The following is a 15,390-nucleotide window of genomic DNA, read 5'->3' as shown; positions in this document are numbered from 1 at the left end:
TAAGGCATTTGAGCATGAGAATAAGATGATCAAGGGGTAATGTTTTTAAAAAATTAAAATAAAAGCAGCTCATGAAATTGCAGGTAGGTGGAGATTAGAAGAAAGTAAATGATCTGTGAAGCTACTATTAATCCACATTCAAGGTGCTAAGGGTCTGGATAAGGAAGGGGCAATGGAAATGGAAATAGAGGTGTGCTTATGAGAAAGATTTGGAAATTGGAACTGATGATAGAAATTCAAAAGAAAAAGAGGTAAATGATGGCTGGAGACATAGGTTACTGAGAGAATGATGACTCTTAACAGATTTTTTAAAAAATAGGGATGAAGGATGATTTTTAGAGAATAATAGATTCAATTTTAGACATGTTAAATTTCAGGTAACCAGAAGCCATGAACAAGTAGAAATGTTCAGTAGAGAACTGAGAATATAGGCTTGAACCTCAAGAAAAGAGGATGAGTTTGAAGATCTAAATTTGTTGTGTCTGATAGAGCCACACTGAACAGCTCTGGGGTCCTGAAGGGAGATCCAGTGGTCAGAAGCCTCAGACCTCGGTTGTGGGAAGTCCTATGTACCATTATAAGCGGAAAGCAAGCAGACTCTTCACAACAGGTGTCCAAAGGCCCCGTCCAGGAAAGGGGCAGATATCCAGTCTTTAGAAAAAGCTCAGTCAGGAACCAGTCTCCTCTGACTGACCTCCCAAATTCGTTCTCCACAGAGTTATTTATCCAAGGCATAAATGTGATCATATGTTAAAGATCTTGTGGTGCACCCATCTCCTACCAGTTGAAAGCTAAGCTATTTAGCATGTGGTCGGAAGCCTTCTGCTACCTTTGTAGACTTATTTCCAACTTTTCCCCAATACTCGATGCTGGCCACTCTGAGCTACTTGTAGTTCCCTAAACTGCCGATGCAGGGGACACGGGTTCGTGCCCCGGTCCAGGAAGATCCCACATGCCGCGGAGCGGCTGGGCCCGTGAGCCATGGCCGCTGAGCCTGCGCGTCCGGAGCCTGTGCTCCACAACGGGAGAGGCCACAACAGTGAGAGGCCCGCGTACCACGAAAAAAAAAAAAAAAAAAAGAATCAAAGGGAGGACGCCGGGGTCCCAGCTAGGGCAGGGACACTGGGAGCAAGGGAATCTGATGAAGGTTGCCGCAATGACCTGCGTGTCTCTTGACCAACCTTCCTTCTTTTTCTCTTTTCATTTTTTAAAGTGTGTTTATTTATTTATTTATTTATTTATTGCATATTGTGACTGTCTCCTGCTGTCGATGCAGAAATCCAGTTACACCAAGACAACAGGCATATAAACTGGGATTGTCTTGGGCAGTCCTAAATGTGTGATCCCTTTATTCATCGATTCTGTAAGTCGTGGCAGCCAGGGTGATCTTTTTAAAATATAAGTCAGAATGGGTTATCCCTCTCCTCATTAACACTCTTCAATAACTTCTCCTTGGGCAGGAGGGTGGGAGGGAGGGAGACGCAAGAGGGAAGACATATGGGAACATATGTATATGTATAACTGATTCACTTTGTTATGGGGCAGAAACTAACACACCATTGTAAAGCAATTATACCCCAATAAAGATGTTAAAAAAAACAAAACAAAACAAAAAAAACAACTTCTCCTTACTTGTAGAATAAAACCCAAACCCTTTCCTGGGCCCTACCAGGCCTTGCCTGATCTGGTCTCTGCCTACCTCTTCAGCATCACCTTATGATACTCTTTGCTCTGAGTTTCTGGAACACAGCCAGCCTTTCTCCTGCTCACCTATCAGCTTTGAACATTTGGTCTCTCTGCCAGGAATATACACCCCCTTTTACATAATGGGCTTTTTCTTTAGATCCCAGTAAATGTCAGCTTTTCAGAGGATCTTCCTTCACCATTCTATCTGAAGTAGATACTCCCCACTTAGTCTTTTTATTGCACCTTTTTATTTCCTTCTTAATACTTATCCCAATTTGTAATTTTTTTGTTCAGTTATTTTCATGTTTATCTCTTGTCTTCCTTGATAGAATGGATGTAAGTTTCATGAAAGTAGGGACCATGTCTGCTTGAGTCACCATTGCTTATAGACTGTCAGTAGATACAGCTTAAATGAATCAATGAATATAGGCTGAAACTATAGAAATAAAAAAGCACAAAGAGCTAGACTGGACTTTAGGGATGTCCATATTCAGAAGGTTGGAAAAAGAGCCCTCACAGAAGACAGACAGAAAAGAGAGACATAGGAAGTCAGGAATAGTGTAGCATCTTGGAAGCCAAGGGAGTCTAACTGGAGGTTTTGTGCCATCATAGGTAGTCAGAAAAGTTTGGGAGAAAGGAAGCTAGATGGTAACATTAGGAGGCATGATGAACTGGAAGCAATTCGGGAAGCCTGTCATGAGAGGAGGATGGAAAATAGAATAGCAGTTAACTTAGCCTTGTGTGTATATTGCTGACTCATTTCACAAAAGAAAGTAATGTTTTGCCAATAGGGCTGCCATGAAAGGAATCTATGTAGAATGTGAAGTAAATGTTTCTTTTTCCGTGCTCTTCAAAAGTGAAAAATTAAGCTTTAGTATTTATGCAACATTATTACTTTCAAAAAATTTCTCAGATGGAAGGAAAAATTCAGTAACATAAATGGGGAGAAGGATGCACACTGTATTTTAGCATTAGACAAAGGAGTAGAGTAAGGTAGTTGTAGCAAGATTCCTTACTAAGTATTTAAAACTTTTCTAGTTGGTAAAATGAGGAAAGTTGAAGAAGTTGAGCTTTTAGGTCTCCTTTGGGTCTTTTTCATCTGCTCTTACTGTTCCAGGACAACATATTAAAGAAGAAAAACTAAGCAAATTTCTGATAGTCATCTCTTGAATGCTCACTCATCATTTCTCTCATTCTTCCTATTCTCAGGATTCAGTTAGAGTTCACCCATATATTATACACATGGCAGTCGTGTCCACTGGGTCGACTAACAGATTGCCTGTCACCACCATTGCTATTGGAAATTTCATGCTGCTTAATTAGTAGACGTGGGCTAGTTGTCTTCAGTAGATCAAAAACTAAGTCCTTTCACTACAGACCAAATCTCTCCACCTTCATAAGCCCAGGGCTTGGTGAAATGATGCCAAGCAGTAGGTTATGGTGTTCAGATAACTGGTGTAATTTAGCCAGCAGGGGTTAGAGAGCATGTGCAGTACAGTGGGGAAAAGGAAGGGCACTGGTCTGGCTGCCTAGGATTCTATTGAAAGAGCAACCAGTAATCTTTTTTGCCCATTTCAATCTCTTTCACTATCTTTCCCAACACAAATAAAGTCGTGTTCAGTTACACAAACTGGTGGAACTTGAGGCTAATCAAAACTGTGAATCAAGAACAATTCAGAAGTGCACAAATATTCTAAAACAGTACATCTGAAGCATTAAAAAACTAAAGAAATTAAAATCATTCCATTTTAGACTCTAGCTGAAGTACTTCCTTAGTCAAGCTGTAGTGAGATGTCTAGAAGTATGAACACGTGGTTCCCATGAGACCTGACTCCAGAGGAATTATTTTGGTCATTTTTTCCCCTGAGAGCAGCAAAAAGAGCAAGTGCTGGAAGGGAGTCTGCTTCCTCAGGAGCTTAAACTGGGAAGACAGGAGCCAGAAAGCAGGAGCTCTGTTAAATGCCATAAGGGGAGGTGGTGATATGCCCCACCCAAAACATTTACTTCACCCCCTAGCCTGTTTCTTTGGAGCGGTACTTACTGTCATTGTAAGTACAGTCTGTGTTTCTGTAATGCAAATTAGCCAACGTGCAGTTAATAAATAGATGAATGATGTCAGTAAGATTGCAGAAGAGTTATTTATGCATGTTACAAGTTTAAACCCATCAGAGGCAGGCTTTCTCATAATCAAATGGAAAGACTGAGTCATTTTAGAAAAAAGCTGAAATGCCTTTTGCTAATGTCTAATTTAGTAGCTTCAAGAACTGCTAATACAAATGAAGAATTGTTTTGTTTGATGAAATCTAAAACCTGATTGGGTTTTTAATTTTGATAAACTGGTCTCTATTGAAAGGAAATTCTTTCATGGACCTGACTTAACCATAATGCTGGGTACAGATGCCAGCAAAGATTGAATACCACATTAGTACTTTGATTAGGATTGTTAGTTTCTTTCAGCACCCTAGTTACAGGTTCCATAGATTTTAAGTAGTCTGCAACAACTGCATTTTTTTTCATAAGCCTCATTCTACAGAATGCAAGACTTTATAGCAGAAAGGCCTATAAAAAATGATGGAATTTTGTCTCCCCTCGTAAAATGTAAACACCACTAAGAGAGGGGTTTTCCATGTTCTTGTTCAGCACTGCAGTCTGAGAACTGTCCAATACCTTACACATAATATTACTAGCTATTATATTACTGATATTCATAATGATCCTGAATCTCTAAGAATAAGTTAATCATAATTATATCAAACTTATTTCACTTTGTTGTGAGCATCAGTGATACACATGTATTGAATACCTACTGTGTTGCCAGTGTATCTTTATATCTACTTTCTTTTCATCTGTATAATCTTAGATAGGTATTATTATCCCCATTTTATAAATTATGAAACGGAGGCACTGAAAAGTGAAGAGTCTTCACTAGGGTCACACAGATGGTAAATATAGAGCCAGGAAATTCTTTTCTATTTAATTAACATGTTACCTAAGAGCCTCTGGAGTTCTTGATATTTGCCAAAGACTACATTATCTGCTAATAATGGAATATTTTGATAAGTGTATTGAGACGTTTCTAATCTCTACACATTTTTAGTCATTTAGCTTCAACGTATGAGAAGGATGTGTCACTGGTTACAAAAAGAAGCCCCCTTGCTTGTGGATACGTTCTTTCCTGGAAAACAAAAAACTACTTCTACCTTAGAAATGCTGTGTTTTCATTAATTACTCAAGTTTTGTGCTTTACCTACAAATGATTAGTACCTTGGTTTTACTCTGCTTCTAGATCGTTATAGAACAAATCAGTTTCCTCTGCTATAAGCACAGCTCTTGAGATGCTTGAGAGTGTCTGTTTCATCTTGACATTCTCTTTTTTAGACTAACTCTATCCATTTTCTTCTACTTAATCTATATTGAGTCTGTCCAGTTTGTTCATATTCTTTGGAAAAGTGACATCCAGAACTAGATTTAATATTCTAATTGTGATATGAAAAATAGTGATACTGTTGGTTTCTATAATCTGCATACTGTGTTTGATATTGAATTATGACCTACCATAACTTCTTGGTATTTTAAAGGTTTACTGTCAAGACCTGTCTTCCCATTATTTACCTACTTGTGCCTCAGTATCCTCATCTCTAGAATGGAGATAATAATAGTACCCTCCTCATTAGTGCTGTTTCCAGCACTGAGTACAGTGTCCAGCACACAGTAATCTCTCAGCTTTCCACTATTACCGTTTAACCCTAAGTGCAGTGGTCCATTTATCCATGTTGAATTTCATCAGTTTATTTTTGACTCATTTTTCTTTTGAATGCTGATTTTTTTCAGCCATGGTCACTCACTCCTGAACTCTGTAACATGAACAAATTTTATAATGCCCCTTATTTATTGTCTTTATTCACAACATGGGGAAAATATTGAACAATGAACAAAATCAAAAAGGCAACAATTTCTTTACATGTGGTCAATTTAAGTTTTTATTTATCAACAAAATGCCTTATAAATAAAAGTCATTTTGGGGGGGGATGTTAATGTTTAAAAGCAATTTCCATGTTACATTGCATTGTCCTTTAGCAAAGCATTTACTTACCTGTCTTTTAAAATAAGATTTGGTGATTACTTGAAATTTTCCTTTTAATCAATATAAAATTTGATCCCTGTAAGGAAGCATTGAATATAGTACATAACAGAAACCAAAACTTGAGTTGATCATGCCATAAAATGAAGCAATTATTTAGAAAAACTTTTCAGACTCATCATTTTATGCAATATTTTTTTCCATTTTGGGAAAATTTAATCAAAAGTTATCAAACTAGTCCTCTATTCTTCCTGCCTAGATGGGCATTTACCATCTGCCACTCCAGATGTTCCATAGATTCTTTTCTTACCTTGATAAATATACACGAGTTTACCAGGTCTCTTCTTCCTGTGATGCCCTTTATCCTGCCATCTTCTCAGCGTCCCCAGGGATCAATCTTTGGCAGAGATCATAGTGCAGCAGCCAGTAATGCAGACACCTCTTGGTATAACCACATTATTGGGTCACAGATTACTTTACTGCATAAAGAGTAAGTAAGATAAATCCCTAGAGGGAACGAAACTTCTGTGTTTTTAATTAAACTTCATAAACTTTTCTTGTCACCATATCTCTGCCTGGTAATATGGCAACATGAGCAGACTTTTCTGAGGGCACTTTATGGACTCAAAGCTTATTTTGCCAAACCTAGAAATAAATTTTCTTTTCAGAATGGAGTTGGAGTTGGTAGATCTATATTTTTTTTGGAAAATATGGTTACGTTTATAGTACTACAGAAATATTTTACTACAAAACGCCATTCCTCTTTGATAAAGAACTTTAGGAGTTGAGTAATAACAATCGTACCTCTAACATTTATTGGGCACTCACTAGGTACCAGGCACTGTGCAAAGTGTTTTATGTAGGATATCTCATGAATGCCATCATTCTGTATGATAAAAGTATCATCACCATCACCACCATCATCATCATCATTCGCCAGTAGGGAAACTGAAACATAAAAGGTCTTTAAGGGTCTTTTAGAAACATTTAAATTGAACGTGTTAATGCATTATGGTAGATGAGCCAAAAATATTAAGAGCAGAATAAGTTTATATGATTAAACCATTAAACTCAAGTGTCACTCTGTGGCACAAGGCAGATTCTGTGGAAACTGGGAGCAGTTCAGATAGTATTAACAGCAATTAACACTTATAAAGACAATTTTTAGTTTTAAAAACCCTACTTCATAGTGTGTATTATTTCATCTGATCTTTGTATCATCACTGTATCTTGTAATGGCATTAGGCAGGGGTGGTAATGAAGAGAGTAGACAACTGAGCAATACTGGTAGGGCTGACCAGAATGACAGCCAAGAAGGGTCATGAAGACCTTGAGGACAGGATGGCCAAATACAGATTCCTCCCTCTTCACCATCTACCATGGATGTTATCTAAGAAAGCCAACTGCAGAATTTTTTTCTTGGGAAACATCCCATCCACACACCAAGGAGTTTTAATCAGATATGGTTTGGGGTTAGTGGATAGAGTCTTAGATTTCCTCAGAATAGTGGCACTTCAATTCTCAAAGCTGTGGGGGTGGGTTAAAGACACATAAGTAACAGAGGGTAATCTGGATGTGAGAAGGGGATCTTGGGGTTTGGTGGGAAGAAAGGGGCCCAGAAGCTGTGGTTTTTCTAGTGCACTGGCAGAGTCACCTGTGACCTTGAGAAAGGAAATTACAAGCACCTGTTACACTTCAAACTATGCTACCCACATGCCACAGACAGCTGTTTGAAGAACAGGACTAAAAAGAACAGGAATGAAAAGGTAATTGTATCACCCAAGAATGAGGTGATTGGGCTTTGTCCCTTCTTCCTTGAGACCTACTTGTAAAACTCATTGTACACACCCAAGTGTCAGCTGGTACCTAAGCATGAATGACTCCTCAGTTGATGTTTCTAATCTTAATTATTGTTTTCTTTCTCCATTCTACTACAAAAATCTTCATAATAAATACTTAGGCTGTTAACCACTTGGGAACCAAAGAACCTGAAAATGAGTACAGCTCAATAAAATTCCCGTCCTTCCTGGGACTTATATTGGGCCTTTCCACTTTAATCTTCTGTCGCTGGTGCTACCAACTGCTTAGTTCTTACTGACAAAACCTTGGTAATATATTAAGCTTATCTGTTTCTCTTATGTACCACATGTATTGCTTTCCTCTTCTGTTATATTCCCACAATCTAACCTCTTTTGTCCACTTCCATAGCCAGAATCAAGACTCCTCTCTCTGACATGAATCGCTATGGTCTCCACCTCTGTGTTTTTGCTTGTATCTGTTCCTTTATTCTGACTAACCTCGCCTTCCATAACCATAATTTCTATGATGTTCTTTTTTTAATAACAGCTTTATTTGGATATAATTCACATAGCAAAATGTTTACTCTTTTAAAGTCTACAATTCATTGGGTTTTAGTATATTCATAGTTTTGTACACATCATCAGTGTCTAATTTTAAAACATATTCCTCACCCCAAAAAGAAATCCCATACTCAGTAGTAGCCACCCACCCCCCCTACATTGCCTTCTCTCCCTAGCCCCTGGCGAATACTAGTCTACTTCCTATCTCTGTGGATTTGCCTATTCTGGACATTTTGTATAAATGCAGTCATATCATATGTGACCTTTTGTATCTGGCTTCTTTCACTTAGCATGCTTTCAAAGATCATCCATGTCATAGCATGCATCAGAATCTCATTCCTTTTTATGGCTGAATAATAGTCTATTATATGGATATGCCACATTTTATTTATCCTCTAATTCATTGATGAGCATTTGGGTTGCTTCCATTTTTAGCTATTATGAATAATGCTGTGTGCACATTTACATACAGGTTTTTGTGTAGACATAGGTTTTCAATTCTCTTGGGTGTATATTTAGTAGTGAAATTGCTGTGTCACATGGTAACTCTGTATTTAGCATTTTGAGGAACTGCCAAAACGTTCTCCAAAGTGCCTGAACCATTTTACAATCCCACCAGCCAAGTATGAGAGTTTCAATTTCTCCACATCCTCACCAACACTTGTTACTGTCTTTTTTATTATAGCCAGTTTATTGAGTGAAAAGTTATATCTCTTTTATCTCCTGATTTTGATTTGCATTTCCTTAATGATTAATGATGTGAACATCTTTTGCAGTGCTATTTGTATATCTTCTTTGGATAATTTATTCAAATCCTTTGCCCATTTTCTAGTTGGGCAAATTATGTTCTACTATATAATTGTATAAGTAGGATATATTTTAATGACTGTGTTATGTATTTATGTATGTATGTATATATGAGAATCAGATCTTATTATACCAAGGGTAGCAATGCAGTTTTGTTTTTAGACATGGGGTTGAAGTTAGCATATCTACATTTAATTTGGAAAATAGGATCACATTTATAGTTGCAGGTGTCCTATAGAAATATTTTTATTTTAAAACACCATTCCTCTGTGATAACTCAAAGAACTCCAGGAGTTGAATAATAATAATTACACCTGACACATATTGTATACCTACCATGTGCCAGGAATATAGCATATAAATATATATTATATAAAATCAACTGTATAAATTATGTAACTCATACATAAATATAGATATAATATAGATATATTCATATTATTTATATCTAATTGGGTTTGTCTTAGTATTGACTTGTAAGAGTTCTTTATATACTCTGGATACAAGTCTCTTATCAGGTACGTGATTTGCAGATATTTTCTCCTGTTCTGTAGGTTGTCTTTTTCTCTTTCTTCATCATGTCCTTAGAAGCACAACATTTTTTAAAAATTTTTATGAAGTTCAATTTCTCTACTCTTTTCTTTTGTTACTTGTGCTTTTGTTACCATATCTCAGAAACCATTGTCTGATCTAAGGTCACAAAGATTTACTTCTATGTGTTCTCAGAGAGTTTTATACATTTAGCTCTTACCTAGGTCTGTAATCCATTTAGAGTTAATTTTTATATATGGTGTGAGTTAGGGATGTAACTTTATTTTTTTGCATGTGTCTATCCAGTTTTCCCAGCACCATTTATTGAAAAGACTATTATTTCCCCATTTAATGGTCTCGGCACCCTTTTCAAAAATCAGTTGGCCATGAATGTAAGGGCTTATATCTGGACTCTCAATTCTATTGCGTTGATTCATTTGCCTGTCTTTATGTCAGTAATCCACTGTTTTAATTGCTGTAGCTTTGTAGTAAGTTTTAAAAGCAGAGCTTGTCCTCCAGGTTTGTTCTCTTTCCAGATTATTTTTCTGTTCTAGGTCCCTTGCATTTCCATATGAATCTTAAAATCACCTTCTCAGTTTCTGCAAAGTGTTTAATAGGGATTATGTTGAATCTGTAGATCAAAATGGAGGATTTTCATCTTAACAGTATATTAAGTCTTCCAATCTAGTAACATGGGTCTTTCAATTTATATAGGTCTACTTTAATTTCTTTCAATGACATTTTGTTTTTATTATGTAAGTCTTAGACTTTTATTTCAAGTATTTTATTCTTTTTGATGTTGTAAATGGAATTGGTTTTATATTCAGATTTTTCATTCCTCAGGTATAAAAATATAATTGATTTTTTTATATTCACCTGTATTCTGCAACCTTACTGAATTTGTTTACTACTTCTATAAGATGTTCTGGAGGATTTTTTGTAGATTCCTTGAGATTGTCTATACACGAGGTCATTTCATCTGTTAATATAGTTCTACTTCTTTGTTTCCATCTTGATTCCTTTCTTTTTCTTGCCTAATTTACTGGCTGGAATCTCCAGTACAGTGTTGAAATAGCAAGGGTGAGTGTCTGTGTTTTCTCTTGCTCCTAATCATAGGGGAAAAGCTATCAGTCTTTGACCATTAAGTATGTTGTTAGCTGTGTGCTTTTGTGAATAACCTTTACCAGGTTGAAGCAGTTCCCTTATATTCTTACTTTGTTGAGTCTTTTTATCAGGAAAGAATGTTGGATTTTGTTAAATGCTTTTTCTGTATTTATTGAGATGATTATATGGGGTTTGTCCTTAATGCTATTAATATGGTCTATTACATAGACTGATTGTCATATGTTAAACCAAACTATCATTTCTGGGATAAATCCCACTTGTCATGGTGTATAATCCTTTTTATATGTTGTAGATTCTGTTTACTAGTATTTTGTTGATGTTTTTACATCAGTAGTCATAAGAAGTGTGTAGTTTTCTTGTCCAGCTTTGGGATCATGATAATACTGACTTCATAGAATGAGTTGGAAAGTGTTCATTTCTCTTTTATTTTTTAGAAGAGTTTTGTAAAAGATTGACATTATATCTTCTTTAAACATTTGGTACAGTTGGCCAATGCTGCATTCTGTACCTGGGCTTTTCTTTGTTGAAATTTTTTAAATTGTTAATTCAGTCTCTTTACTCTTAAGGTCTATTGAGATTTTCATCTTCTTCTTCAGTCACATTTAAGTTGTCTCTTTCTAGGAATCTGTGCCTTTCATCTGGGCTATTTAATTTGTTAACATACAGTTGATAATAGCACTCCATTATAATCCTTTATATTTCTCTAAGGCCAATAGTGATATCTTCTCTCTCATTCCTGATTTTATTAATTTGGGTGTTACCTTCCGCTCCACCACCCTTGGTCAGTATAGCTAAAGTTTTGTTAATTTTCTTGATCTTTCAAAGAACCAATTATTGGTTTTGTTAATTTTCTCTATTCTTTTTCTATTTGTTATCTTTTATTTCCATCCTAATATTTATCATTTCCTTCATTCTACTTGCTTTGGATTTAGTTTTATTTTTCTAGTTTTAAAGTATAAGGTTAGCTTATTGATTTGACTGTTTTTTCTCAATTAAAGCATTTACAGCTATAAAATTTCCTCAGATCATTGCTTTTGCTGCTTCCCATACATTTTGGTATGTTGTGTTTATCTTTTCATTTATCTTTTTAAAATTTCCCTGGTGTTCTCTTCTTTGACCCATTGGTATTTAGGAGTGTGTTGTTTAATTTCGACACAATTTCCCAACTGTCTTTCTGTTACTGATTTCTATTTTCATTTCATTATGGTTGGAGAACATACTTTCTGTCATTCAGGGTTTTTTTTTTTTTAAGGCTTATTTTATAGCCTAGCATATTGTCTATACTAGAGAATGTTCTACATGCACTTAAGAAAAATATGTATTCTGCTTTTATTAGGTGGAGTGTTCTATAGATGTCTGTTAGATCTAGCTGGTTTTTAGTGTTGATCAAGTCTTCTGTTTCCATGTTGATCTGCCTCGTTCTAGTCATTATGGAAAGTGGAGTATTGAAGTCTCAACAACTATTGTTGAATCATCTATTTCATCTTTCAATTCTGTCCATTTTGCCTTATGTATCTTGAGGCTTTTTAGGTGCATATATATTCATACTTATTTATGGCTTCCTGACTGATTGACCCTTTTATCATTTAAAATGTCCTTCTTTATCTTTACTGACAGTTTTTGTCTTTAATTATATTTTACCTGGTATCAGAATAGCCTCTCCAGCTCTCTTTTGGTTTCTGTTTATATGGCATATCTTTTTCATCCTTTTCAACTTTATTGTGTCTTTAATCTAAAATGTTCCTCTTGTAGACAGCAGATGGTTTGATCATGTCTTTTTTCCATTCTGATAATCTCTGCTTTCCATTTGGAGTGCTTAATCAATTTACATTTAATTTAATTACTGATAAGATAGAATTAAGTCTACAGTTTGGTTTTGTTTTCTTTATGTCTGATGTATTTTTTTGCTGCTTTCCTCTTTCATTACTCACTTTTTTGATTAAAGTAATATTTTTAATATACCAATTTAAATCCCTTTTTCTTTTTGTGTATTTACTTGAGTTGTTTTCTTAGTAGTTACCCTGAGAATTACAATTAACATCTTAACTTAAAAGTTTAGATTAATACCAACTTAATTTTAATAGTATGTAAAAACTTTAATACAGTTATTTTCCCTTCTGCCTCCTTTGTGCTATTATGGTTGTACAAATTACATCTTTTTTTTTTTTTTACCATCTTTATTGGAGTATAATTGCTTTACAATGGTGTGTTAGTTTCTGCCTTATAACAAAGTGAATCAGCTATACATATACATATATCCCCATATCTCCTCCCTCTTGCGTCTCCCTCCCACCCTCCCTATCCCACCCCTCTAGGTGGTCACAAAGCACCAAGCTGATCTCCTGGTGCTATGCGGGTGCTTCCCACTAGCTATCTATTTTATATTTGGTAGTATACATAAGTCTGTGGCACTCTCTTATTTATACATTGTAAGCCCATCAACACAATTTTATAATTCTTTACAAAGTTGTCTTTTAATTTACATGAGGAGTTTCCCAAAAAGTACATTTATACATAAGTCCTTTGTATTTCCTTATGTAATTACCTTTATCAGTGCTCTTTATTTCTTTATGTGGATTTGAGTTACTGTTAAGTGCCCTTTTGTTCCAGCCTGAAGGACTCCCATTAGTTTTTCTTGAAGGGCAGGTCTACTAGCAACAAACTCTCTGTTGTCATTTATCTGGGAATGTATTACTTTCTTCTGTTTTACATGGTAGTTTTGCTGGATATTGAATAGTAGGTTGAGTCTTCTTTCCACACTTATTGTTGAAAGCATCATCTTACTAACTTCTGAACTCCAAGGTTTCTGATGAGAAATTTATTGTTAATCTTATTGAGAATCCTTCTATGTGATGAGTTGTTTTTCTCTTGCTGCTTTCAAGATTCTTGGGCTTCGGTAGTTTGGCTATGATATGTCTAGGTGTGGATCTTTCTGAGTTTATCCTACTTGGTATTTGTTTAGGCTCTTGGATGTGCAGATTAATATTTTTGATCAAATTTGGGAAGTTTGGGTCATTATTTCTTCAACTATTCTTTCTTCCCTTCTTCTGTTTTTTCTCTTTTTGGGTCTCCCATTATTCATATTTTGGTACACTTGATGGCAGCCCATAGGTGTCTGAGGCTCTGTCATTCTTCTTCATTCTTGTTTCTTTTTGTTCCTCAGACTAATCAGTGAAAAAGTTCACTGATTCTTTCCTCTGCCAGTTCAAATCTACTGTTGAGCCCCTCTAGTGAATATTGTACTTTTCAACTCTAGAATTTCTGTTTGTTTTTTAATTCTTTCTTTTTATTGATGTTTTCAATTTGCTGAGATAGCATTCTCATTTTCTCTTAATTCTTTTTTAAAATTTTTGTTGGACTATAGTTGATTTACAATGTTTTGTTAGTTTCTGCTGTACAGCAAAGTGAATCAGTTATACATATACATATATCCAGTCTCTTAATTCTTTAGACATGGTTTCCCTTAGGTCTTTGAACATATATATATATATATACCAATTTAAAGTTTTTGTCTAGTAATTCCAACATCTGGACTTTCTCAGGGACAATTTCTATTGACTTCTTTGACTCCTATTGGGGTTATACTTTACTCTTTCTTTACATGTCTTGTAACTGGACACTTGAGATTATATGATGTGGCAAACTTAAAAATCAGATTTTCTACCCCCACTTCCCTATGATTTGTCATTTTTGTTATTATTACTTTTACTATTTGTTTAATTAGGGACTTTCCTGGAGTAATTCTTTAAAGACTGTACTTTTTGTGTTGTGCAACCACTAAAGTGTCTGCTTGGTTAGCTTAGTGGTCAGCTAATGATTGTATTAAGATTTCCTTAAATGCCGAGGACCTTTTCCAAAGGGCTGTATTTGTGTGCTAGGACATGTTTTTAGTGCTTCAACATGCAGTTCATAACTCTACCATACTTAGACTTCACTTTCTGCTTGCATCGACTGTCAAGGTCAGCAGAGATGAAAGATTTGAGCCTTCTCTGGTCTTTCCTGGGCATACACAGAGTTTTGCACATGCCCATGGCCTTCTAGATTTCCAGGAATCTGTTGATGCTTTTCAGCAAACCCTATAGACAGACATGTTATTTCCCAGTTTTTCCTTTTAATTTTGGTCAGTTCCTTGTCATAACATGTATCACCACCTAAGTTGCCACTGATTTTTTCTGACAAATGCTCGAGGGATATGGCTGTTCAAACAGCTGACTCTGAGTCACATCAAATAAAGACAAGCCCTGAGAATGGAGCTTTTCAGGGCCTGCCACCCAGGTCATATAGTGGCACTTCTCTGGAGATGGGGATTTGTAGGCACTCTGAACCTGTTCTGCCTTCTCCAGTGACTGCTAACCTGATAGTTTTCACAGTTAACCATGGTTGTCAGTCTGTTTTTAAAGCTTCCAAGGGGCTGGCAAGAGAGTAATGGGAATAGGGCAGGTTAAAATTCCACAAAACTTGATGTTTTTTACCAAGATCCAACTGTTTTTTTTTGAATACATGCTCTTTGGATTATTGCAGTCCTTTGGCTAATTTTTCAAGTTCTTAAAAGTTGATTTTGACAGTTTTGCCAGTTTTCTTGATTTTATGCAAGAGCCAATTTTCATTACTCGCCCATTCCAGAAGTGCTTCCCCTCTACTCATTTGTTCTTAAGCTCAGTGTTTTCTAGTTGCTTCTTTAAAATTCTATTTGCTGATTTCTCTTTTGCCATTTGAAATACTGTTTGGTAGGTTTTAGAGCCCCTTACTTGACCGTCTACATCTCTGTATGTATCATAATTATATTTATATACTAAAATA

The 15,390-nt window shown here is 35.7% G+C and overlaps 1 protein-coding gene across 9 annotated transcripts in view; it reads left to right on the top strand.

Moving 5' to 3' along the window:
- Window positions 1-15,390, top strand: part of AHI1 (Abelson helper integration site 1) — a 218,610-nt gene that overhangs the window by 121,764 nt on the left and 81,456 nt on the right. The window contains exon 23 of one of the 9 annotated variants that reach the window (XM_089922022.1): window positions 490-3,644. The exons of the other annotated variants lie outside the window; for them this stretch is intronic. Within the exon in view, the coding sequence (XP_089778148.1) occupies window positions 490-657 (168 nt within the window). The 3' untranslated portion in view covers window positions 658-3,644. Of the gene's footprint in view, window positions 1-489; window positions 3,645-15,390 lie in introns of those variants that run through there. 9 annotated transcript variants of the gene reach the window in all.

This window comes from Delphinapterus leucas, chromosome 12 (assembly GCF_059928025.1).
Source record: "Delphinapterus leucas isolate spDelLeu-1000000601 "Yukka" chromosome 12, BTC_Dleu_Yukka2, whole genome shotgun sequence".
Lineage (NCBI taxonomy): Eukaryota > Metazoa > Chordata > Mammalia > Artiodactyla > Monodontidae > Delphinapterus > Delphinapterus leucas.
The sequence above is the reverse complement of the archived record's forward strand: the minus strand, read 5'-3'. Positions and strand labels throughout refer to the sequence as shown.